Genomic DNA, 26,100 nt, shown 5'->3' with positions numbered 1-26,100 from the left:
GAAGTTATCTTCCTCTTTTCAAGAGGGCTAAAGGCAAGAGAAATTTTAACCCCTCTATACATCTATATAGGGCTTCTCAGGTGGCTCAACAGTAAAGCATCTGCTTGCCAACGCAGGGGACTCGGATTCAATTCTTGGGTCAAGAAGATGCCCTGGAGAAGGAAAAGCAATCCACTCCAGTATTCTTGCCTGGAAAATCCCAAGGACAAAGAAGCTTGGTGGGCTAGTCCATGAGGTTGTGAAGAGTCAGACATGACTGGAGCATCAGCACAATATATCTATATAGCGAAAAATTACTTCATTCAAGAAATGTAGTGTTTCACCTTTGGGTCACTTCCCCTTTGGCAGAATAGAGGTTGGTGAATGTCAAGGTACGGTTACTTGTCTAAGCAAATGGGCTGGAGGTCTCTGAGGGACCCGGCCTCCATCTGTCGTTTCTTGTAGGTTAAAAGGGAAATCAGTGATGGGTGAACTGAGCTCCCTCTCATCTTTGGAGACCAAATCCAAGTATTTCCATCCCAGCATTTTGCTCTCGTTTTTTGTTTTTTGTTTTTGTTTTTTTCCTCTAGAAGAGTTCAAGATCTTTTGTGGTTTTAGCTTGATTTTCTAATCTCTATCTCTCAAAAAAAATTTTTTTTTTAGTGATTAAATCCCTTTGTTAAGCAAAAGCTTATACAGAACCACAATATACAAAGCACAAAAAACTGAGAATCTTACCAGAATGGATTTATTTTATAACTTCACATTTATAACACTTTACTTTGTATACTGAGAATACATGAGAACAATGAGGCCATTTTTACAAATACAAAAAACACATGAAATCCGGGTGTATAGGCTGACAGTTGTATCACTTTGAACAGTATTGAAAAATTGAACTTAGAAAGGTAAGTGCTCACAAATGGTATCTTTTTTTTAAAAATAAAAGCCTTTTCTTACAATCTCAGAATATTCCTTCAGTTAAAATTATTTACCGTCACAAAGAATAATTTATTTTTTATAATAACTAACAATAGTCAACAATAGCTGGAAAATTGATCACAAAGATAACAGACAATAAGAGCTCCAACTTACCACAAGCACTTAATGGTTTCTAATGCAACGTTGTCACAACCAAACAGATTACCTATTTACTAATTATTGCAGGACTGTTAGAAAAAGAAGAGAACATGCACTGATCAGACAATAAGCATGGGAAAGATAAGAAAAAGAGCCTCCATGTATTGAGGGCTTTCTGTGTTCCAGACATCATGCTCAGTGCTTAAAAGGCATTATGTCATTTGATCCTAACAACAACCCTATTCTATTGTCCTCCCACTTTTCTGATGAGGAAAACTGATACTTAGAGAAGGTAAGCCACTTGTTTATTGTATACACAAAGCTGCCAGGATATGAAACATCGGTTGTGTTGGAGTCTTATGGAGTGCTTAACTGAATGATGCTCATTTATGCTTGAAGCACACTTGGCATCACAGGACAGGCATAAGCCTGACTGAAACACCTCTGAAATGCTATGACTTCCTTAATCTACGAAGAATGAATAGAAGTTTGGCTGTGTGCTTGGATCTCACCAGGGAATCTTTTTTCCAAGATCTGCACAAAATGAGTCAATCTGGAAACAACAGTGAGCCTGCTGGCAAACGCCAGTGTGTTAAAATCTGGATATCAGCACACTTGTGTCTGTCTACCTGTTATCTAGCAGAGATTTAAAGAGGGTAAAACACAATTTCAACATGGAACTGCTGAAAAGTCCCTGCAGAACTACAAAGCACGATTTGAAAACTACGATCACAGTGGAGAGCGGATTAGGAAGTCAGAGAGGTCCCGACTTCCATCTGTGCTCTGCCACCTGTTAGCATTTTGATGTTGAGCAGACCATGTAACCCATACGGACTTTCTTGCCTTCTCACTTATTTAGTTATTTTTAATTGGGAGACATTTTTTTAAATTATGATTTATATATTTTTGGCTGTGCCATTTGGCAGTGTGGGATCTTAGCTCCAGAACCAGGGATCAAATCTTAAACCCCTGCATTGGAACTGTGGAGTCCTAATCACTGGACCATCAGGGAAGTGCCCCCTCTCTTTTAAAATGAGCATAATTATACCACACTGGGGATGATGTACACATGAAAAATGTATACATGTAAAATGCCTGTCACAGAGCATTTTCTCAGTAACTATCAGCTCACTTCCTCTCTTCTTTGTCTTTTGTCATCACTAAAAATCCTCTTCTCTAACCACTGGCCTGAATCAAAACATGGTGGGTGCACCCCCTGTTCCTGCAGGCCCTCCTGTGATAACTACCATTTCTTGAGAATGTCCCTCACACCATGCTCTCTGAACACTGTCTTATATGGTACTCAGAGAGAGAGCTTGTGGATTTGAGAAAGGAAAACACATTAATTCAAAGAGATGGGATTTTTAAATAGATGACAAAAGAGATTTTTATTTTCTCACATCATTTTTTTCTTTGGTCTATTGGGAGGGATTTAAAGGACACCTGGTTCAGATTCCTTTAGGCTTCTGATCTCTTATTTGGAATTTAAGTTTTTGTTTATTAATAATCATTTGTGAACTGCAGGGTTGATCCCTGGATCAGGAAGATCCCCTGAAGGAGGGCATGGAAACCCACTCCAGTATTCTTGCCTGGAGAATCCCATGGACAGAGGAGCCTGGTGCACTATAGTCCATAAGGTCAGGATTGCGCAGAATCAAACACAACTGAAGAGACTTAGCAATCATCTATGTAGAGTCCAAGAAACTCTCAGATTTTTTTTTTTTTTCCCTTACGAAGAAGAATCAAGACCTTCCTGGCTCAAGGGACTTCCCTGGCCACTCAGAGTTTAAGGCTCCACTTTCAATGCAGGGCACGTGGGTTCAATCCCTGGTTGGGGGACTAAGATCCTACATACCCCATGATGCAGCCAGAAAGATTAAAGAAAAACAAAATAAAACCTGGCTTGAATGCTGTGATTTCAACTGTGCAAATTATAGAGAAAAAAAGACTGAAAAGGTCTCAGCCTAATAACGTGGCTGTCCCTCCACCCACCGTCTGTGGGTCACCCTCGGAGCTGGATTTTAGTCACTGGCCTCGTTACACCAGTGACCATAGCCATCCCCTCCCTCTGGCTCTTCAGTATTCTCATTTTCGAAAGCAGCCTCTTCCTCCTCTTCTTCCCGGATGACCTTCATTAACTGCAGGAAGCTGGGAGGCCGGCCCTGGTCTTTCAGCTCCCTGAGCCGACACCAGAGTACCTCACTGAGGCTTGCCCCAGCCATGACCTGCTCCAGGCGGATTTGATCGGCGATGTTCCTGGGGATCGCCCGCTTCTCCACCGCTCTCCGCAGCAGGGTTTCTAACCGTAACACGTAGGCTGAGACTTTCTCCCCTTCTTCCTGATAGGTTTTCAGGTACTTCACCTGGGAGGTCCGGCGACTCTCCAGGTTCCCAAACACTTGCTTAAATGCTTCCAAACACTCCTCCACGCTGATGGATGGACTGTCTGCCTGGACTATGTGCATGAGGTCCAGGGCTGGTCCGCGAAGGCTTTCCATCAACCATCTCTTCTTTTCTGCCTCTGCTACCGGCCACTCTTTGACTATCTCGGTGGCCTGTTCCAACCAGACTTCAAAGGGCTCTTCCTCGGGGGCAGGCACGGCGCTCCCTGAGAACACTCTCAGCTTCCGGTACCTCATGGGGAGCAGAGACTGAGCATGTGCTATCACCTGTCCCAACACTTGGGCCAGTAACTCTGGTGAGATGCAGGGCAAGGCTGCTGGAGACAACCCCTCGTGCCCAAGTGCCCGGAACATTCCCGAGACCGTCTGTCCCTCTTTTTCTAGAAAGAGGTTCAGTCTTTCCAGAAATTCCATGTCCTGGTTAGGGGTCTTGAAGATGACTTTCCAGATGCCCCCCTTGCCCTGAACCTCGCTGGGGATCACAGAGACCTCAGGGTCCTCCAGCAACTCTAACAGCACCGCATTGGCATTCTCCTGCTTCCGGAATATTTTGCCAAGGAGTCTATACCTGCCCAAAGGCTTTAAAGTCTCCTGCAGGACCTCCTGAATCTCATCCTCGCTGCAGTCCACTGGGATCCCCATAACCATCAGTGATTTCTGATCATCCACACTCAGAATCCTACACCAGTCCTCCAACAGGGCCAGCGCCATTGCCGGATACTGCCTGGCCGGAACTCTATGGCTACTGATTAGCTTATGGGACAGACTGGCACTGACTTCAAACTGAGAATATCCCAGATGAGCTTCTAGACTTATAACCCACCAGTCAACAGGTCCTGGACCAATCACCTTTGCTGCTCAGTGGCAAGAACTTGGCCCTTTCCGTGAGGTCTCCAGGCCTTCCCCAGGTTAGTATCTGTTACGACAGGACCACAGCCAGAGGCTCTGTAGTCATGTTGAGGAGGCGGGGTGGGGACCTGCACCACCGGAAGCCCGTGCGAGTTCCTTCCACCCCTCTCTGGGTCTCTGCCGCCTCACCTCTCTCTAGCCAGTGGGGAGACGCCTCCACTCTGGCAGCCAGAACTCTTGGAGGGATGTTTCCCAGCAGAGTGGCTTGGGCTCCTAGGGAAACAAGGCTCAGTTTTACCATACAGCCCTCCCCTTTCCAGGAAGCATGGATACCTGGTGAGGGATGGAAGCGGGAGCGGGAAACAGGGAGACTGCCTCACGTTGTAGTTGAGTCATTGCTCTTCTTTGCTTACAGTGACTTTTTATTCTCTTGGGGACCCTCCTGCAATCGGGCTTCCCCACCATATACTCATCAGGCATGCCATTAATGGAGCTCCAGTGATGGACAGGACTCAAGATCTTTCCCACATGAAAACTGAAATCAGGAGGCTGTTTGTTAGGTACCTGTTTGTTCCAGAATGTTCTGTGATAGCCAAGACGCTTATGTGTTCAGCTTCTGGTACAGGAAGATGTCACCCACTCAGCACAATGGTGGGTCTGGGTGTCTCTCCACTCCAGCCAAGCCAAGCTGCCCTGTATAAATATAATAAATAGTGTATTTTTATGATGATAATATCCAGTGTCCCTGTAGGAGGAATGGCAACTCACTTCGGTATTCTTGCCTGGGAAATTCCATGGACAAAGGAGCCTGGCAGGTTACAGTCCTGCCAGGTTACAGGGAAGCAGAGTCAGACACAACTTACAGACTCAACAATGACAATACCCAGTGTGAAGACTATTAATACACTTATTCAAAAATACAGTAATTCTTGAAAATTTTCTGGCGGTCCAGTGGTTGAGACTTGGTGCTTTCACTGCCAGGCCCACAAGCATTGCCATGCAGCCAAAAAAAAATCCCCCCCAAATCCTTCATAATCTAATTAGAGCTACTAAACAATATTGAGTTACTTCATTCCTTTGATTAAAAATCCCATTAGAATCATTCAAACATTTAAAATCAACTTAATATGGGTTTAGCAATATAATTTGCATAATATGCTTTAATATAATAACATAGATACAACTTAATATAGGTTTTACAATCTACAAAAAACTCAGAGCCAAATAAACTTGAAGTTATGAATTAATTCTCCTTGGTTATGCCTGGTTATGCTTTGCAAATGCACAACTAGGGGTTTTCTTTTGCTATAAATGTTAAGTTAGTAACACAATGCTTTCTTCATAGCATCTGAACTTGAATGGGTCATTTGAAAACAAAGAAAAAGACAGGAGGCACATCTGTGAAGGAGCAGTGGAGACCGGCTGATTTAAAAAGGGAAGAGCGTCTATCTTGAGTTGCTGTCATGGAGTATTAAGCGGCTATGATCATTCTTGCCCTAAAATTCTCCATCAGTCCAAATGGGCCCAACTTGCAGCTAAAACAGGGGAACTGCTCCTGCTGCAGGCACATTTCCTGAGTTCTTCTCAAAGGTGCTGAAAGGAGGTACGTGTGCCAGAGGGCAGGGAGGGCAAAATGCTGGATCGAGTCCTTGCCCAGCAGCCCCAGGGATTTGAGTACATTGACTCCTCCCTCTTGCCTCATGATCTTCTAAGATATGGCGGTGACCTTCTTCCCAGTTATAATATTTAGAGGAAACAAGAGATGTCAAAAGACATTGCATACCCAGGAAGAAACACCTCTTAAGGTCTACATAACTGTCCCGCTCAAGTTAGGCTACCTTTGAGTGGCTTCTTCCTCCAAAGCCTATCTCAACCTGCAGTGCAACCTTCCAAATAAAAAGACGGTAAGTGAAACATCCCTGGTACACGGTAAGGCCAGTGAAAGTGTTAGTCGCTCAGTCATGTCCCACTCTTTGTGACCTCATGGACTGTAGCCCTCCAGACTCCTCTGTCCATGGGATTTCTGAGGCAAGAATACTGGAATGGGTTGCCATTTCCTTCTCCAGGGGATCTTCCCCACCCAGGGATGGAACCTGGGTCTCTTGCATTGCAGGCTGATTCTTTATGGTCTGAGCCACCTGGGTGCTTCAGGATAAGGCCAAGATTGGAAATACTTGGATAGGGGAAAAAATGTGAAAATCTCACATAAAGATAGGATAAGGTGGAAAAAGAATCAGACTTTCAGGTGGAAGACCCCACTGGAGTTGTTGGATCATTTAACTATATAGTCACCTTGAGCAAAGCATCTCATTCTGTTTCCTACCCTGGAAAGTGGTGATAAGGAAGCACTCATCCCAGGGGTCTGCTAGGAGTAGGAAATGTAATTCATGTGGAGGCACTTTATTCAAATGCAAAGCACATCTGGTGCTAGGTCCAAATGCTCGCCTCTGCTTCTCTTATCCCCTGCACAGGTACATTCCTCCATCCTTCCTCCTCATCCCATCCTGGTGGGCTTATCTTCCAGCTGGGATTGGCTATCCTCTAAGTTTAACTCCATTCACCTTTCCCTGGCAATTGTGGAGGATGGCTGGGGGTCCGCATTTAGTCCTTCCAAGGGCAAGGGCTGACAATGGGACCGAATCTTTGGTGGCTCAGCCCGGCACCACGCTCCTGTGGTTAACAGTTTCCCAGTCTAAACCCGCCCTGATCACTGAGCATGCCCAGAGCTCCTTCTCGAGCTGCCAAAGGATGGGCATCGTTTCTGCAGGGTTTTGCTACTGTGGAGAGAGGGGCGGGGCTGTAATCAACCCTGGGCAGGGACTGAGACGTGGAAAAGACACGGGGAATAGAAGTAAGCAATGAAGGGTTCTTGGAGGTTGTGTTACTGGCCTGATGTACTGGCGTTACATCAAAATGCCCCCTGGATGCCCACTAATCCCATGGCTGAGGCTAGATCGATCTACTCGTGCATACACACCACGTCCCCATACACCTTTCTGCTGCGTGGCCTCACACAATTCAAGGCAACCATCACAGCCGCGCCCCACATGCTGATCCTGCACTGGACGCGCGCGCACTAGCGCCCAGGCACGCGGCTTCTGGCAGCCTAGGAAACCCCGCGGCTCTGGCGCAGTGCGCTCTAGAGGCGGTGGAATGAGGCGGGGCGCCGGTGGCCCCGGGTAGGGCTGGAGATTTGGGGGGGGGGGCTTCCATGTGTATCTTTCCCCCTTGGGCGGGAGAAAGGGGCGGAAGATAACAAATGAAGACATTCTGCCGGACCCTTCTTGGCACAGTCGCGCAGCGACGGTACACGGCACCCTCGGCCAATACCGCCCTCCTGCATCCCCTCTCACTATACCCTTAAGTTGCCGCGCTGGGCTGTACCTGCCGACTCCTCGCCTTACTACACTTGGACAGACTGTAGATCTATTTTCTGTCTCTACACCCACCCACTTCGTATTTGCTACGCCCCTCTGTATCTCTCCCCGCCATGATGCGCCCCCCCACCACCACTGTGGGCGCAGTAAGCGAGAATCTCGTTTCTATCTCTGCTCCCAGTATTCCACCACGGCCGGTGGTTAGACCGAAGCTCTAGTGTCCCCGCGCCTCTTACGGTCCCTCCTTTTCCGCGCGGCCTGCGCCATCTCTTCCCCACCCCCAGTGCCGCCCCTCCTTCTCCCCCCGCCCCTCCACCACGGGTGTCCAGGCGCCCGCCAGCGAGTGCCACTTTCCCCACCCATCATCTCACGCCCGGGGCAGGGGGAGGGAGCCCTCCCCACGGTGGGCACTCGTCGTGGGCCCACCTCCGCAATGCGGTGAGGGAGAGGCGCCTGGGCCGGTCCGGTCCGGGAGAGGGGCGCAGGGACCAGGGACTACGCCCTACGATCTTCGCCCCCGCGTGCCCTGCAGGGTACTCACCGTGGCGCCCAGAGCGGTCAGCGGGCCCTCCGCTGCGCATCCATTAGCCGGTGGTCTGGCAGCTTCACTTCCGGAGCGAGGCCCTCCCTGGCCTCCCCGGCTCCTCGCTCCCCTCCCCGCGCGCCGCGCCCCGCCTCCGCCCCGCCCGCGCCTCGCTCCTCCCGCAGCTGCCGGGAACTGGCAGCCTCTCCGCTCTCGCTGCCGCAGCGGCCACCCGCCCAGACCCAACTTTGCTGCTCGCGGGAGCTGGCGGGGGGCGTGGGCAAGGAGGGGAGAAAGCGGGGTCAGGGGGAGGGACCGTGAGGGGTGGGTCGCTCGCTCGCCAGCCCTCCTTCCTTTCTGTACACCTTGCGGTAGGCAGAGAGCAGCAGCCGCGGCTGCAGCCGGGGCAGGGGGTTTGTGCCTAGAGACAGGCCGACGTAGGGACCGGCAGACGGACGGACAAACGGCAAGGACCCTCCGCGAGCCCCCACGCCATGGCTGAGAGGAAGCAATCCGGGAAGGCGGCAGAGGACGAAGAGGTCCCTGCCTTTTTTAAAAACCTGGGCTCAGGCAGCCCCAAACCTCGGCAGAAATTCTGTGGCATGTTCTGCCCGGTGGAAGGGTCCTCGGAGAACAAGACCATCGACTTCGACTCGCTGACGGTGGGCCGGGGCTCGGGGCAGGTGGTGGCCCAGCAGCGGGACGTCGCGCACTTGGGCCCCGACCCGCAGACGCCCTACTCCCGGCAGGGCCGGCGCGCCGGCGGGGAGCCATCTGTTGAATCGAGCAGGAAGGTGGAGATCCGGCGGGCCTCGGGCAAGGAAGCCCTGCAGAACATCAACGACCAGGTTGGTATGGGTGTGGGGGGGGGGGGGCGGTGTTGGAGACCGAGAATAGGGCGTGGGGATCGCCCCTCCCTCGCCCCCTTCCAGCTCGGCGGAGAACCGAGGATCCCAGCGTACCCACAGTCCTGCCCCGCCTCGAATATCGCTTCTTGCAGGTGCACACCACCCCACCCTGCCCGACCCCTGTCTGTGCTCGGGCTCGGTGGTGGGCGGCCGTGCGTCCACAAAGGCTGCCCGCGCCTCCCTGGGCCTGGGAGGTGGAGGGTGGGGGGTAAAGGATGGGCCCATCCCCGACTGTTGGGGGGGGTCGCATGGTTGGAGGGGGAGGGGACGGGCCAGGTTTCCATTCTTCTTCAGTCCTCCCGGGTAGCTTCCGATTGCAGCTGTGGCTGGATGCCCCACCCTTTTTGATGCAGCTCCGAGCATGCAGTGAAGGGTTCGCGCGAAGGCCGGCGGGCTCCCCCGGGGTCGGGAAGGGCGGGGGCCTCGACGGCCGCTCCCCGCCGCGCCCTGCGCGCTCTCCCAGCGCCGCTCCTGGGCGCCCTCCGCGCTCGAGTCCCGAGCTCGAGGTCAGGACCATGGCCAGCGCCTCCCCGGACCGCAAGGGAGACTACCTCATCGCCCTGACTCCTGTTCGAAGCGAGAGAAGAACACAGGAGGCAGTGGGTGAAGCGAGGAGACCGCGACTCTCCCAAATAGCCCGTGTGGAGAACAGAGTTCCGCTAAGTATCTGAGCAAGGGCGTCTCAGAGCGCTCCCCCACACCCCGCCACTATTGGGGAGGGCTTTGGGGATGGGGACTAGGTGGATTATAGTCAAAGGGTAAAAGAAGAGGGGAAAGCCCTCACAGTTTGAATAGATTGTCATAGATGAATTAGATACTCCCCACCCCATACTGGGTTAAATGAGGAAACAAAGAAGACCAATTTGGTAAACCGAATTTCAGAAAATGTCATCTCTGGGAAATAAGTACTGTGTGCATTTTGTCTTCGCATACCACATGTGCTTTCCTTTATCAGGGTGACCTTCATACTTGTACAATTTTTTTCCCTCAGCCTTAATGTCTCCAGTGTTAAATTATAGTGTGAAAGGTTTCAACTCTTGTTTGCTGTTTGTCTTCCATGCCCATTGGTGAAGATGAGAAATCGGTCAACAATCGATTATTTATTAACAACCTATTGTGTGTGGGTAGGGTGGAGATTAGCTATAAAAAGTTCAAGGTGAGTTCTTAAAGATCTTCGAGAGTCATTGGGAGTGCTCCAGACAAATCCACTGAGTGATAAGCATTTATCTGGCACTCAGGTTGTAGGTTGACAGTGAACTCATCAGAGAACAACTAAAGGTTGATGGCAATGGTCTGAACATGTTCCTGTTTCCTGATGTGGCATAGGGTTTTGCAGCTTTTGAATTACACAGGACCAGTTCTAGGAGAGAGAAACCTTTTGCTGTCACTTTTTAATGACAATTAGTTACTTAACTGATTCCCTCCTTGCCTAGCTCCGTTCTCTGATTTATGCACATGCGGGGGGGGTACCTGCCACCCCTATATCACTACGGGTCAGTCGGAAGAACTTAATCCAAGAACTTATGTTATTCCACAGGATCAGACAATCGAAGTACACGTTTCTAATAATGCAATTTACACTGAAAGCTGAGGGATGTGAAATATAGTGGGTGAGGACTAGACCCTGATTATATGGTATCATGGTTGTGTAATCACCTCATCTTCAACTAGTGGTGATGGTGATTCTAGTGTCCTAAAGGGAGCAGAAAAAATGCCTTGAAATAAGGAAGAGATCATTTTAAAAATGGCAGATCCGAGGGCAAAGGTTGAACGTGGTCATCTTGATAAATATGGCAGTGAATCAAGTTTGAAAGGCAAAGTTTCACTGGGTTGAATAACACATCTCTTTTCCTGCCCATTTAGAAGCTTGGATATTTGAACACTCTCTGAATTTCATAGAAATTCTAAATTGTAAACCTAAGGGACATGGAGGGGGAGATTCGAAGAGGAAATTCTTAACCAATAACCCAGGCAGTTTTAGCCTCTACAAACCACATTTGCTGTAGGTATTCAGTTACTAGTAACAGAGTGATTCTGGCTTGATCTTTCAGCAGCCTTCCCTGAATTTTCATTTTCGATGTTGCCATATCACATAACAGCCATTCCTGTGGGAATTTTTTCATTCATGACTAAGAGCATTTACCAGGATCAGTGTTTGATGATTTCATATCTATACAAGAGAGAAAAAGGGATTTGGGTACACACACACACATACACACACACACACATATATATATATAGCAGTGATGCTTATTTCCAAAAGTATGGTTGGACCCACCACTTTGATGGAATTGATTAGCCATTACTCAGTTTTCAGTTAATGAGCAGGGTAACTGCCAGCATCCCAGATTGTTCTTATCTCATGCCCTGGAACAGAGAGAGGTAGCAGAGAACTATAATGAGTGGATCCTGGGGCCCCTCACTCTGTTTCTATCCTCCTCTGAACCTGTATTTATACATATCCTTATTGTATGATCCAAAGTGACTTTTGCTCTAGCGGGTTCTGCGGTTTTTCTAGTAAGGCTTTGGGAAAGGAGGATACAGGCTTCCTTAGCCCAGATGCCATGTGGTTTGTGGGAGATGAGGGGAGGTTGAGTGTTTTCAATTGCGTTTGCAGGCATGAGCAGGTTGGCAGCCAAAAGCAATGGGTGTGGCTTGGTTTGGGTTGGTAGATTGTGGTGAAAGGAAAATGCTGGTGTAATGAATGTGAATGAGGAAGGCTATCTCATTACCCTCTTTTTCCTTTGTGTCCTTGGGGACGTTCACCTGGGCCTGCAGTGAGGTTAAATAGATCACCACCCATGACAGACTCCGAGCCTCTTGGAACAGAGCATAATTCTCCCTGCTGGTGCCCAGGGTTTCCCCAGCCTCTTCCTTTCCTCTTAGGAATTCCTTTCTTTCCACTCAGACACAGTTTAGCCAGAACCAACTGTTCAGCCAGGGGTACTGGATCATAAGCATCCTTTCCAATGGGGCTTTCAGGGTCTTTTCCGAGCAGCAAACAACCTACATAGACTAGAGCACTAGAGTGTTAGGGAGTGATTCGCCACTTCTGTGGGCAGGTGCCAGTGAGTGGGCTAAACAATAGTGTGCTGAACTTGACAAAATCCCCAAGTCTGTGTAGTGATTTCCGATATTCCCTTCCATTCTGTGTCCCCATCCCTTCTCCCCGTGTTAATTATCTTCCCAGTCCTGTGTGCCCAGTACTTCTGCTGTCCTCTAACTGGTTAACACTATCCCTTGATGGTGCTTTTTCTAGATCTTTCTTTCTCCAAAAGCAACGAGTTCTGAAATCACTGTCTCCTCCTTTGCCCCCCCCCTTCTCCCAAAATCTCTTCCTTGTATTAATCTTAACTGGAAAGAAATCCCAAGGATTGAAGGCATCCATCTCTTATGTAACCAATATACAAGTTGTCCCCAGAGATACTTGTTTGACAATAGACTGGCCTGTTCAACAGAATAGATGTCTAGTCAGTGGGTTGTGTGGTAGAGATTTGGCTGGGAGCCTAGAAAGAGGGCATTAATTTGATATTTTAGAAGCCACATCATTTCAAAAGGGGAGACACAAAAATGGACATTTGTGTGTTCAAGGTACCAAAAATCCTAAGATCCATCTAGGTTTGAAGGAGGTGGGGTACTTGGGGAGATGAAGGAAATCATTATGATCTATAATTATTGGTTACTCTTGATTTCCCAAATGATCATATAATTAGTTAAATTTTAAAAAGTCATTGTGGTGTAATACACATAACATTCCATTTACTTTCTCAGCCATTTTAAAGGGTACAGTTAAGTCATGTTAAATATATTCATACTGTCATGCAATCATCCAGAATTTTTTTGTCTTGCAAAGCTGAAACTCTATGCCATTAAATTTTGAATTCCCCATTCCCCTGACAACTACCCTCCTACTGTTTGTCTCCAGGAATTTGACTCCTCCAGGTACTTCATGTAAGTGGATTCATATAGTTTTTGTCCTTTTGTGACTGGCTGATTTCACTTAGCATCCTGCCCTCAAGTTTCATCCATGTGGTAACCTGTGATGAGATTTCTTTCTTTTTTAAGGCTGAGTGATATCCTTAGAGTTAGTTCAATTTTCACAAGTTATTGATGATGGAAAAATTTGTTACTCAGTGAATGGGTCTACAATGAATTTATTGTGAGAGGAAGTAGGAATTATTGTTGGGATGAAGTAGACTCACCCAGCCGGGGGCCCAAGGCCTGAGCAGATGGAAATTCCTACCAACTAAACAGCCTCTTCCATCTTCCTTCCCCTGTAGCTTGAGGGTGGAGAGGACAATTGGTGTTATTGAACCTCCAGTGACAATGTCTGGCCATGACCTCTTGAATGTTACATGGTTCACCAACTTGGGGGCCATGGAAATCAGGCAGGGCCAAGGCATTTCCCACCCTTCGTAAAGACAAGGTCTTATGGGTTCTTTGGTGACACTCTCTGCTTCTTTAGGAATGAAAGGAGAGTCAGGTGATGGATTCACGTGTGTACTTCCACTGAATGTCCAGGCTTGAAAGAGACCTAATGACTGATCATCTCATCTTAGAGGTGGAGAATTGGATGCCCAGAAAGACAGCTCCTCACCCTGTGCAGCTCATATGCCAGTCCCACACCGGGGTGAAGACCTCTTACTGCCCAGGCCTGCTGCAGGCCTACACCAGTAAACCTTATTACTTAGGGCTTCCCTGGTGGCTCAGATGGTAAAGAGTATGCCTGCAATGCGGCAAACTTGGGTTTGATCCCTAGGTTGGGAAGATCCCCTGGAGAGGGGATGGCAAAAACCTTGTTACTTATGTGGCACTAAGTAACTTTACAAAGTATTTGTGGGAAGAGGTGAACTTCATGTCCTATGAACCTGCCAACTTGTTTGCTCCCTAGAATGTGTGTTTACAGTCTAGATCCTGGATTTTTTAAAATTTTTAATTAAATTAACCTAAACATTTTTTAAGTATTTTTTTATTTTTTGGCTATGCTGCGCGGCTTGTAGGATCTTATTCCCTGACCAGGGATTGAACCCGTGATCCCTGACTTTCATTATGTGATTAAAGAATATCTTAATCACTATGGTATACTGAGTTGTTTTCTATATTAATTATTCTTTTCTCATTTTATCTCCAAAGACTTAACTATTGAACTGCTGCAAAAATAGTTCTGAGTAGTTCTGTTTTTCTGGTTTCTGTTTGCCATGTACTCTGAAGCCATTTACGAAAAAGACCATTGATCTGTTTTTATGAATGTGTCCTACACTGATGATATTCGTAAACCCGAGACATGGCTTCAGATATCACTGGACAGAGGCCAACTCTGACCCTATGAATGACATGCTTTTCTAAGATTGGAGCAATGTGATGACAAGGTGATTTTCCCACTTGATGTACATCATAAACTACAAACAAATAATGAGAGAGTCAATAGAAGCCTTGGCAGGTGTGTCGATGGGCACTTGGGTTGGTTGTAGCCTGTGGCCAAGACTGGTAGCAGACAGAGGCCAAAGAGCTGCACACAGATAGTGCCTGGAAGGGAAAGCACCTGGTCTTGAAGATGGCTTGAGGTTTGCATTTGAGACATACAAACAGCTTGCCTGGACTCTGATTTTGATGACAGACCCAGATAAGTGCTCTTGCAAGTAGAAAGCTTGTGAAGACAAAGAGAAGACTATAAGCTTGGCTTCCTAACCCCAGCCCAGAACTCTTTCCATTGGAGAACTGCCTCAAAGTCAGAGCCCAGATAACATTTCCTGTATTATTTTTCTGTCTTTATACTCCTACCAAAAGTGAATGAGAAACACTGTTTATCAGCATCCCTGACATCACTGGGCATTATAGCTCCTATAGATATTTCCAAAATTTATAGATGACAAGTGGCATACTGCTTTTTGCAGATTTTCCTTTTAATATATTCATATTGTAAACACTGATTTGTAAAAAATTATATATTAAAATTGATACATTTTAAAATCGCTTATTATACATTATTTCCTGGTTTGCATTTTTTACTGCCTTTATTTTTTGAAATCCAAATTTAACTTTTACATAGTTAAGTCAGGTCATCTTTTATAACATGTGTTTTGCCTTTCATGATTGCTTTTAACTTGGATGTCTTTTAAAATCATTTTGGGTTTTGTGTTTATTTATATTTAAATCTGGCAATTAATTTTTGTCTATAACTTGAAGTAAGGTATAACTTAATTTTCCAAATAGTTACTCAGTTGTCCAAATGGCATTTTTTTGAATAATTGATGTTTCTCCACTTTTTTTTTATATACTCAACTTGTCATATATCTCTGCATGTTTTTTGCCTTCCTGCTCTGTTTCACTGATTTGTGTTTCTAATTTCATAAGATTCAAAACCACTTTAGTTACTGTAACTTCTTAAAAATTGAGGTATAGTTGATTTGCAATGTTATATTAGTTTCAGGTGTACAACATAGTGATTCAAAATTTTTATAGTTACTATAAACTGACTTCATTCCCTGTGTTATACTGCAACTTTTTACTAGCCTTACTTTTCTTCATTTTTTTCATGAAAGATAGTTTCAGTACAGAAACCTGATATGATTTTATATCAAATTTATATTATTTAATTATATTAAATTTAAATATTGAATTATAATTTATAATGAATATAAATAAATCATATTTATTTTTAAGACAGTAAGCCTTTCTACCTCAGTTTATAGTATGTATTGCCATTTTTCAGGTATTTCGTTCTATTCCTCTGAAATTTTTTCTTACATTCATTCCCAGTTGTTTTGTTGCTATTGTGAGTGGGAAATTTCCCCACTGCATATTGTGGTTTACCTTCTGGTGACCCTTGGGTTCATAATGCATAAACTGTTTATTTACTTGCCTGCATCGGGCCTTGGTCGTGGCACGTAGGGTCTCCATTGCAGCATGCGGGCCTCTCTAGTTGTGACACATGGGCTCTAGAGGGAGCACTCAGTACGTGTGGTGCTTGGGCTTAGTTGCCCTGCGGCATGTGGGATCTTCCTGGACCATGGATCGAACCCACATCCCCTGCCTTGGAAGACAGATTTTTAACCACTGGCCTACCAGGGAAGTCCTGAGTTTTATGATAATTCATAACAGATTGCTTTATTGAACTCACTTTGGGTTCTGATCGTTTTCAACTGATTCTCTTGGGACTATTTAGTTATATAACATTGCTTTTATGTCTTTTTCCCCAATGCTTTTATTTATTACTTCTCTTCCTGGACTGATGACGTTGCTTGAACTAGAGCTATGCTGAGTAGGGGTGGTTTTATTAGGGTTTCCTGTTTGATTTCTGACTTTAATGAGAGGTTGAGTGAGTTGGGTTTATTACTTGTTGCAGTTAGAAAAACTGCATACCATAGGGAGCTGTAGGGTGTCTGTAGGAGGTGAGAGATTTGGGCTGTGGGGGGTGATTTTGGGGAGAGCACAAGGAAGTGAGCATTCCCTCTGGACTGGATGCTGTCATAAAGTGACGGCAGTTCTGTGACTGGGCATCTCAGTACCTCTTATCTGTATAAGGGCAGATTAGACTGAGGCTAAAGCTGTGGTTGGTAAAGAAGCAGCAGGCACTCATATTAACTAGAATGGGGGGATTTTGTTTGGTATTTTTTGACTTGGACAATGTTCTTATTTATTTATTTAAATTGCGTTGGAATAGAGTTGGTTTCATGTCAGTTTCAGGTGTAGAGCAAAGTGGGTTGGTTATGCATATGCACATAGCCAGTCTTTTCAGATTCTTTTCCTACACAGATCATTACAGAAGATCGGGAAGGTTCCCTGCTCCCTGGACTATACAGATCAGTACAGAGTACTGAGAATTATTCCCAGTGATATACAGTAGGTCCTGATTAGTAATCTGCTTTACATATAGTGGTGTGTATATGTCCATCCAAATCTCCCAATGTATCCCTCCCCTCCCCTCTCCTGCCTGGTAGCCATAAGTTTGTTTTCCACATCTGTGACTGTATTTCTGTTTTGTAAGTTCATTTACATCTTTTTTTTTAGATTCCACACATAAGTGACATCATGATATTCATCTCTCTCTGACTTACTTCACTAACTATGATAATCTCTAGGTCCATCTATGTTGTTGCAAATGACATTTCATTCTTTTTATTTCTTTTTATTTATTAATTTATTTTTTAAATTGAAGGATAATTGCTTTACAGAGCTTTGTGGTTTTCCATCATACATCAACAAGAATTAGCCATAGGTATTTCATTCTTTTTTTATGGCTAATATTCCATTAGATATAACTACCACATCTTCTTTACCTGTCGATGGACACAAGTTGCTTCCATGTCTGCTGCTAAGTCACTTCACTCGTGTCTGACTCTTAGCAACCCCATGGACTGCAGCCTACCAGGCTCCTCTGTCCATGGGATTCTTCCAGGCAAGAATACTGGAGTGGGGTGCCATTGCCTTCTCTGCTTCCATGTCTAGGCTATTGTAAATAGTGCTGCAATGAACACCATGATGCATGCATCTTTTCAAATTATGTTTTTCTCCAGTTAAATGCCCAGGAGTCGGATTGCTGGGTTATATGGTAACTCGATTTTTAGTTTTTTAGGGAACCTTCCTATTGCTCTCTGGGCTTCCCTGGTAAAGAAGCAAAGAATTCGCCTGCAGGAGACCCTGGTTCAATTCCTGGGTTGGGAAGATCTATTGGAGAAGGGATAGGCTATTCACTCCAGTATTCTTGGGCTTCCCTTGTGGCTCAACTGGTAAGGAATCCACCTGCAATGCGGGAGACCTGGGTTCAATCCTTGATTTTGGAAGATCCCCTGGAGAAGGGAAAGGCTACCCACTCCAGTATTCTAGCCTGTAGAAGTCCATGGACTGTATAGTTCATGGGGTCACAAAGAGTCAGACACGACTGAGCAACTTGCACTTCACTTCATGCTGCTCTCCACAGTGGCTGTACCAATTTACATTCCCACCAACAGTGTAGGAGGGTTCCATTTTTTCCACACTCTCCAGAATTTATTATTTATTTGTAGACTTTTTGATGATGGTTATCCTGACCAGTGTGAGGTGATACTTCATTGTGGTATTGATTTGCATTTCTCTGATAATTAATGATGCAGAAAACAATAACAAAGATCAATGAAACTAAAAGCTGGTTCTTTGAGATGAACAAAATAGATAAACCTTTAGCCAGACTCATCAAGAAAGAAAGGGAGGTGGGAGGGGGGACTGGGATGGGGAATACATGTAAATCCATGGCTAATTCATTTCAATGTATAACAAAAACTACTGTAATGATGTAAAGTAATTAGCCTCCAACTAATAAAAATAAAAAAAAAAAAGTCACAAAAAAATAAATAAATAAATAAAGTACTTTGAAAAAAAAAAAGAAAGAAAGGGAGAGTGCTCAAATCAATAAAATTAGAAATGAAAAAGGAGACGTTACAACAGACACCATAGAAATACAAAGGATCATAAGAGACTACTACAAACAACTATATGCCAATAAAACAGACAGCATAGAAGACATATTCATATTTTGTTACCTGTGATTTTCTGGAGGATTCTTGTCTTTGTTTTTGATCCACCATGGCCACTGAGTGGCTTTCTCTGATACTGATGCTCTGTGAAATTTACATTCGACAAGAGAATGCCCAGGCCTTGCTGTGAGTGCCAGGCCAGCTCTTGGCAACTATTTTCTGTTTCTCAACATACTGTTAAAATCAGGACTTGGTGTGATAGAGTCTATTTTGTAGTGTTTTATATCTGTTTCTATTTTAGAGATATCTTTCTGTCCTCCACTGAAGATGCCAAATCATTTCTTGAACTCCTTCTTCCTCCCCCCCCAGGAAGTGGGATCTTTTATTCCTTGTCTCGTAGTAATTTTTCATAAGCTTGATATTTTTCCTTTGTATTTACCTTCAGTTCAGGTGAAGTCCCTTCAGAATCCATGTTTTCACTGGAGGAGGCTGTGAACAGTCTTTGGCCTAATTCCCTGACTACATGTACTAGTGGAATCTTCTTTATTAGGCTGAGAGTTTGTGGATTGATTCAAACACCAAATCCTTGTCCAACTCCCATTTCTGGTGCCAAAGTTGCAGATTTTGGCTTTCACTGTGCAGTTAAATTTCAAAAACAAATTTGGGGAACAACTTAAGGGTTGCCAAATTTTTATGTCGCCAAAATAAGGACGCTAAAACAAACAAACAAGCAAACAAAAGTAATCCTCCAAATAACCCCAACATGACTCTGTAGTAGCATCTCACAAAATGAAGATGGTTTTAGCACCAAAACTATTAAAAGGAAGAAATAACTCTAGAATTTAAACGTGCGCATAAATTGAGCTTTACGAAAGATTAAATGTATTCAGCTCAGTTCAGTTCAGTCATTCAGTCATGTCTGACTGTTTGTGACCCCATGAACCGCAGCACACCAGGGCTCCCTGTCCATCACCAACTTCCGGAGTCCACCCAAACCAATGTCCATTGAGTCGATGATGCTGTCCAACCATCTCATCCTCTGTCGTTCCCTTCTCCTCCTGCCCTCAATCTTTCCCAGCATCAGGGTCTTTTCAAATGAGTCAGCTCTTTGCATCAGATGGCCAAAGTACTGGAGTTTCAGCCTCAGCATCAGTCCTTCCAATGAACACCCAGGACTGATCTCCTTTAGGATGGACTGGGTGGATCTCTTTGCAGTCCAAGGGACTCTCAAGAGTCTTCTCCAACCCCACAGTTTAAAAGCATCAATTCTTCGGCGCTCAGCTTTCTTCACAGTCCAACTCTCACATCCATACATGATCACTGGAAAAACCATAGCCTTGACTAGACAGACCTTTGTTGGCAAAGTAATGTCTCTGCTTTTTAAGATTCTGTCTACGTTGATCATAATTTTCCTTCCAAGGATACTTGTTTTTCTCATTTTGACCGAGATTTGTGAACACCTTGCCCCCCAGGCACCCTGGCATTGGCCGCCAGGCCAGCATTGGTTGAGGTGGCATGTCTCTTAAATTTTTTTTGTTTTATATAATTATATTTTGTATATTATTTTTATATTTATATTAGTATTTATATACTAACAATGGTTGTATTAGTTTCCAGTGTACAGTGAAGGGATTAAGTTATAGATATCCATGTATCCTTTGTTTTTCAAACACTTTTCCCATTTAGGTTACTACAGTTTATTGAGCAGAGTTCCCTATGCTATACAGTAGGTCCTTGTTGGTTATCTATCTTAAATACAGCAGTGTGTACATGTCCATCCCAAACTCCCTAACTGTCCTCCTTGGCACCCTTCCCCCTGGAGAGGTGGCATATCTCTTACCTCTGCTTGTCTGGCCTTTCCCACACAGCCTCTTTCCAGAAGTGTTTATCTCCATTGGATAAAGAGACATGACCTCTCCCAGGCCAGCATGGGCAATTGTTTCAAAATGCACCTGGGATTTGTTTCAATCAAGTATGGAAAGACACGGAAGTGTGGAAATTACTGTCATGAAGCAAAGACATGTGAGGTTTTATGCTCGCAGATTCCTAGAAGGTGGAGACAGGACATGAATGCAAGGCTACGTGGGGAAGCACAAGAGTGAGTCAGGAGGCAGTGAGAATGAGGGGAGGACGAGGACAGGAGCCATTATTCTGGCTTCTGGGAAGGAACAGGCAAGGCATCGTTAACAGGATTGGCTGGTTTGGATAATTGTAGTCAGCCCTGACACATGGAGGCTGTCTCTAGTTGTCTGATATTTGCTTCAGGTATGGTGGGATGGCCCTGAGTTTAAGAGCTTCATAAAAGAGGCAGATGGGGGACTTCCCTGCAGTCTAGTGGTTAAGACATCATGCTTCCAATGCAGGGGATGCAGGTTCGTTCGATCCCTGGTCAGGGAACTAAGATCCTGCTTGACATAAGTGAAAAGTGAAAGTGAAGTCGCTCAGTCATGTCCGACTCTTTGCAACCCCATGTACTGTAGCCTACCAGGCTTCTCTGTCCATGGGATTTTCCAGGCAAGAATACTGGAGTGGGTTGCCATTTCCTTCTCCAACATAAGGCTATAGCAAAAAAATGTTAAAAAATAAAAAGAAGGCAGATGGGATTATGGCTTCTGGATTGACTGGCTTGCATCTGAAAGTTACACTCTCAGGAGAGTCTAGAAATCTAAAAACTGGCTCGCCCTGGGAGGGACAGTCTCTCTAGGGTCCACAAGGCCCCAGATGTCCAAGGATCAGCAATACAGAGCCTAAAAAAGCATGATCGATATAACAATACCAGCTGGTAATAGTAGGCCTAAGATTATTACAAGATTCGGCCCTACATGTCAGTTCAGTTCAGTTCAGTTCAGCAGCCCAGTCGTGTCTGGCTCTTTGCGACCCCGTGGACTGCAGTACGCCAGGCTTCCTTGTCCATCACAACTCCCAGAGCTTGCTCAAACTCATGTCCATCGAGTCAGTGATGCAATCCAACCATCTTATCTTCTGTTGTCCCCTTCTCCTCCTTACGTGTCTGTTGGTTTTAAATGTACAGAATTATTGGGTGCTTTTGTATTTGTAAGGGCTTCTCTGATAGCTCAGATGATAAAGAATCTGCCTACAATGCAGGAGACCCGTGTTCGATCCTTGGGTTGGGAAGATCCCTTGGAGAAGGGATGGCTACCCTCGCCAGTGTTCTTGCCCAGAGAATTCCATGGACAGAGGAGCCTGGTGGGCTACAGTTCATAGGGTTGCAAAGAGCTGGACACAATTGAGTCGACTTAGCTTGCTCACTCGGAACTATCTTAGCTTAACAATAGTACACCAAAAGCAGTATATCTTTATAATGTTATTCTTGAAATAATCCCTAACTGATCTGTGGCATGTCGGGTCATATCCTAATTAGGTGTGGCCTCTGAAATGATCATGCAGGATTCAGGAATTAAGTTCTCCAAGGTGTTATCCCAGTTTGGAGTCAGATAAAGCAATGCAGAGACATGCTACGAACTTCTAGGGCTTGATGGGACTCTGGATTGCTTTTAGAATCCTTAAATATTCGATAGTATTACCAGCTGTTTTTATTTTTCCTTCCTTTTGGCCATTTAGTTAGGTAAGAAGATGTATTGATGTTAGGTGTGTTTTGAATTCAATTATTGAGGTTTTCTTCAGTATAAGTGGAGAATGTATTGTATACAAAAGGTTGGGAGAGTTTTCCCTGTTATGGAGAGCTTTTTGGTTATACCAGATGATGGCTTTGAGCAAATCACCTGTTCCTTTAGACCTGGACATTGAAATAGTGACCTCCTGGGGTCATTGGGATGACTGAATGGAGTATTGTATGTAAAATGCCTGGCCTGTGTAGCGGCTCAGCAATCTTACCTGTTATTGTAAAATGAGTAGGAGATGGATGTGCATATAAATTTTTGTTCAGTCACTCAGTTATGTCCAACTCTTTGCAACCTCATGGACCGCAGCATGCCAGGTTTCCCTGTCCTTCATCATGTCCCAGAGTTTATTCAAACTCATGTTCATTGAGTTGGTGATGCCATCCAACCACCTCGTCCTCTGTCATCCCCTTCTCCTCCTGCCTTCAATCTTTCCAGCATCAGAGTCTTTTCCAGTGAGTCAGCTCTTTGCATCAAGTGGTCAGAGTATTGGGGCTTCAGCTTCAGCATCAGTCCTTCCAATGAATATTCAGAGTTCATTTCCTATTGGATTGATTGGTTTGATTTCCTTGCTGTCCAAGAGTCTCTCAAGAGTCTTCTCTAGCACCACAGTTCGAAAGCATCAGTTCTTCAGCATTCCATAAATGACTACCAGAAAAACCATAGCTTTGACTATATAGACCTTTGAGGCAAAGTAACGTCTCTGCTTTTTAATACGCTGTCTAGGTTTGTCATTGCTTTTCTTCCAAGGAGCAAGCCTCTTTTAATTTCATGGCTGAATCACCATCCACAGTGGTTTTGGAGCCCAAAAAAATAAAAAGTCTGTCACTGTCCATTGTTTCCCCATCTAACGGTATGTATAAATATAGCACCATTTGATGAGGTCCACAGGAAAGGTGTGAAATTACTTGGAGCATCAAAGTGGGAAGAGTTTGTTTTCATTTAATTAATGGGCACAAATTGCAAATGGACTTTCACCCCTTTCCAGTTCAAGACAAATGCTCTGCGTCTCTTCTCCTCTCAAACCGTACATACACTTTTCTTCTGCCTTCCCTCGGTGGATGGCTCCACTTTGTTCCCTGGGAAGTGGCGCGGGGAGCAGATCTTCAGGGAGGAACCCACTTATTTTGTCACCTGTCACCACTGGAACAGTCCTCCCTTCCCCTAAGCTCACAGCGGAAGAAAGTCCCTAGTCTGCCCATGACCATCTGCTCGTGTATGCCCTGAATACCATCACCTCTGGAAACTGCCCACCCCCATGGTCATCTACTGGATCATTTCTATCAGCATAAACAGCCTTTAACACCTCCATTATAAAACAACAGAATTAAACCTCACAAAGTCCTTTCCTGACCCCACAGTCCTCTCCGGATCCTGAGAATTTTTCACTCCTTTGTTAGCAAAATTTTCTACAGTCTAATCTATATTTGCTGTTTCCTTTTGTCCCATTCACTGTTTTTTTAAAAAAAATGAACTTTCTGTACATCACAGAGGAATGTGTAAACACAGAAATAGGGCTAAGGCCCACTTTGACCATTCTCCCCATCCTGGTCCCCTCCCCTGACCAGAGATAACCAAGGTTATCCATTCCTTTGTATCCTTCCAGCCCCTTCACTACATATTTACCTGCGAATATATCCTTGGAGAAAATGCATAGTATTATTTGCATGCATGTGTATGTCTGTTTTACATAAGTGTTATCACTATATTGTCAACCTGTTCCTTTTCTCTCTGTGTGTTTCAGAGGTCTATGTTAGTGTGTGAATTGTGTTAATTCTTTTATTTTAAGCATTTTAATTTTTTAAATATTATTTATTTGGCCGAACTGTCTTTAGTTTTTTTAGTTGAAGCATTTGAGATCTTTAGTTGTGGTACATGGAATCTAGTTTCCTGACCGGAAATTGAACCTGGGCCTCTTGCATTGGAAGCACAGAGTCTTAGCCACTGGCCCATCAGGGAAGACCCTTGTTAGTTCCTTTAAACTCACTTTTTTTAACTGCTGATACTACTAATAATTACTGGTATTTATTGTGTGCTGACCATGACCTATTCTCTATTTCCAATTGTTTTACTGAGGTTACCTATTTAGGACTTTTAATGGCCCCTGGGGAGTAGATATTATTGTCTTCATTTTAACAAGGAAACTGAAGCAGAAAAAGACAGAGGACTTTGCTTAAGGTTAGATGCTCAGGAAGTGATGACGTTAGGATATAAAATCAGGCATTTGGCTCCAGTCTGTGCTCCTAATTATGACATTGTTTTTTAGTATGAATATTGCTGCTTTTTTGTTCTTTAGTCACTAAGTTATGTCCGACGCTTTGTGACTCCGTGGATTGTAGCCTGCCATGCTCATCTGTCTGTGGGATTTCCCAGGCAAGAATACTGGAGTGGGTTTCCATTTCCTCCTCCAGGGGATCTTCCCAACCCAGGGATTAGACGGGAGTCTCCTGCTTGGCAGGTGGATTTTACCACTGAGCCACCTGGGAAGCATAGTGTGAATGTACCATGGCATATTTTAGCCATGTTTCTTGTTTCCAGTTTTTCTTGACAATAAACTATGCTCGGGGGGCATCCTGTACATGCTTGCTTGTTTGTGGAGGCCTATGCGTTCCTGTGTGGTACACTCTGAAGAGGGAAACTTCTGAGGCCCAAGATAAGCACATCTAACATTATTATAGATACTGTCAAATCACCCTTGAAAAGGACTGTCCTTTTCACACTCCCATCAGTCCTATGGGAGCAATCTTGTTTCCCCATGATCTCACCAACACTTGATATGAAGTCATAAAACATTGTGGGACTTCCCTGGTGGTCCAGTGGTTAAGACTCCATGCTTCCAATGCAAGGGACACGGGTTTGATCCCTGGTCAGGGAACTAAGTGGAGAAGGAAATGGCAACCCACTCCAGTACTCTTGCCTGGAGAATCCCATGGATGGAGGAGCCTAGTAGTCTGCAGTCCATGGGGTTGCTAAGAGTCAGAAACGACTGAGCGACTTCACTTTTACTTTTCACTTTCATGCATTGGAGAAGGAAATGACAATCCACTCCAGTGTTCTTGCCTGGGGAAACCCAGGGATGGGGGAGCCTGGTGGGCTGCTGTCTCTGGGGTCACGCAGAGTTGGACACGACTGAAGCGACGCAGCAGCAGCAGCAGCGGGGAACTAAGATCCCACATGCCCTGCAATGTGGCCAAGAGAAAAAAATTTCAGTCACATAGGTTAAAAATCGTAGCTCATAATTTACCACCTGACTTAGAGTGCTAGCAGATGGAGCATATTTTCAAAAAGTTTCTAGCCATGTATAGTATTTCTTTTGCAAATGCCTGTTTATAATCTTACTTTTCTGTTGGAATGTGTATCTTATTCTTTTTGGTTTCTAAGAGTTGTTTCTGTATTTGAGATACCACAACTCACTCTTCAACTGACTCCAATATGACTTCTATATCTACTGAAACTCGTTAAGATGATGCTGTTTTCCATGGAGTGAATTCAGTGGGACCTTTTCCTGTCATTTTACTCTGTAGCCCAGTGATTTATGACGGCGTCGATTGTAGTGGGTTTGAGGACACTTAGGTCTTCCCTCCTAACTCAGTCGTAGAGAATCTGCCTGCAGTGCAGGAGACCCGGGTTCAGTCCCTGGGTAGGGAAGATCCCCTGGAGAAGGAAACGGCAACCCACTCCATTATCCTTGCCTGGAAAATCCCACGGACAGAGGAGCCTGGTGGGCTGCGGTCCGTGGGGTTGCAAAGAGTCGGACACGACTGAGCGACTAGCACACAAGTTGGTGAAGGACAAACATGACCACTAGATGGCACTAGAACACACTCGGCTTTTTGGGCGGAGCTTATACAGGTCGGGCTTCCCTGCCGTCTCGTGGACTGCAGCCCGC

At 45.1% G+C, this 26,100-nt stretch overlaps 2 protein-coding genes across 2 annotated transcripts in view; one reads left to right on the top strand and one right to left on the bottom strand.

Annotated features, from left to right (window-relative positions):
• Nucleotides 1–705: 705 nt before the first annotated feature.
• Nucleotides 706–8,456, bottom strand: PNMA2 (PNMA family member 2). Its single transcript, XM_020869674.2, has 3 exons — nt 8,229–8,456; nt 4,875–5,003; nt 706–4,583 (listed from the first exon to the last, which is right to left on the bottom strand). The coding sequence occupies exon 3, from the start codon at nt 4,170–4,172 to the stop codon at nt 3,081–3,083; it is 1,092 nt and encodes a 363-aa protein (XP_020725333.2). The 5' UTR covers nt 4,173–4,583; nt 4,875–5,003; nt 8,229–8,456; the 3' UTR covers nt 706–3,080.
• A 143-nt stretch (nt 8,457–8,599) lies between these two features.
• Nucleotides 8,600–26,100, top strand: part of DPYSL2 (dihydropyrimidinase like 2) — a 118,762-nt gene continuing 101,261 nt past the window's right edge. Inside the window, exon 1 of the mRNA XM_020869691.2 lies at nt 8,600–9,058. Coding sequence (XP_020725350.1) covers nt 8,705–9,058 — 354 coding nt within the window. The 5' untranslated portion in view covers nt 8,600–8,704. The remainder of the gene's footprint in view (nt 9,059–26,100) is intronic.

This window comes from Odocoileus virginianus, chromosome 31 (assembly GCF_023699985.2).
Source record: "Odocoileus virginianus isolate 20LAN1187 ecotype Illinois chromosome 31, Ovbor_1.2, whole genome shotgun sequence".
NCBI classification, from domain to species: domain Eukaryota; kingdom Metazoa; phylum Chordata; class Mammalia; order Artiodactyla; family Cervidae; genus Odocoileus; species Odocoileus virginianus.
The sequence above is the reverse complement of the archived record's forward strand: the minus strand, read 5'-3'. Positions and strand labels throughout refer to the sequence as shown.

Bases quoted from the DNA above. Each gene is read 5' to 3' on its own strand.
- PNMA2 (XM_020869674.2), bottom strand. From the start codon at position 4,172: ATGGCGCTGGCCCTGTTGGAGGACTGGTGTAGGATTCTGAGTGTGGAT.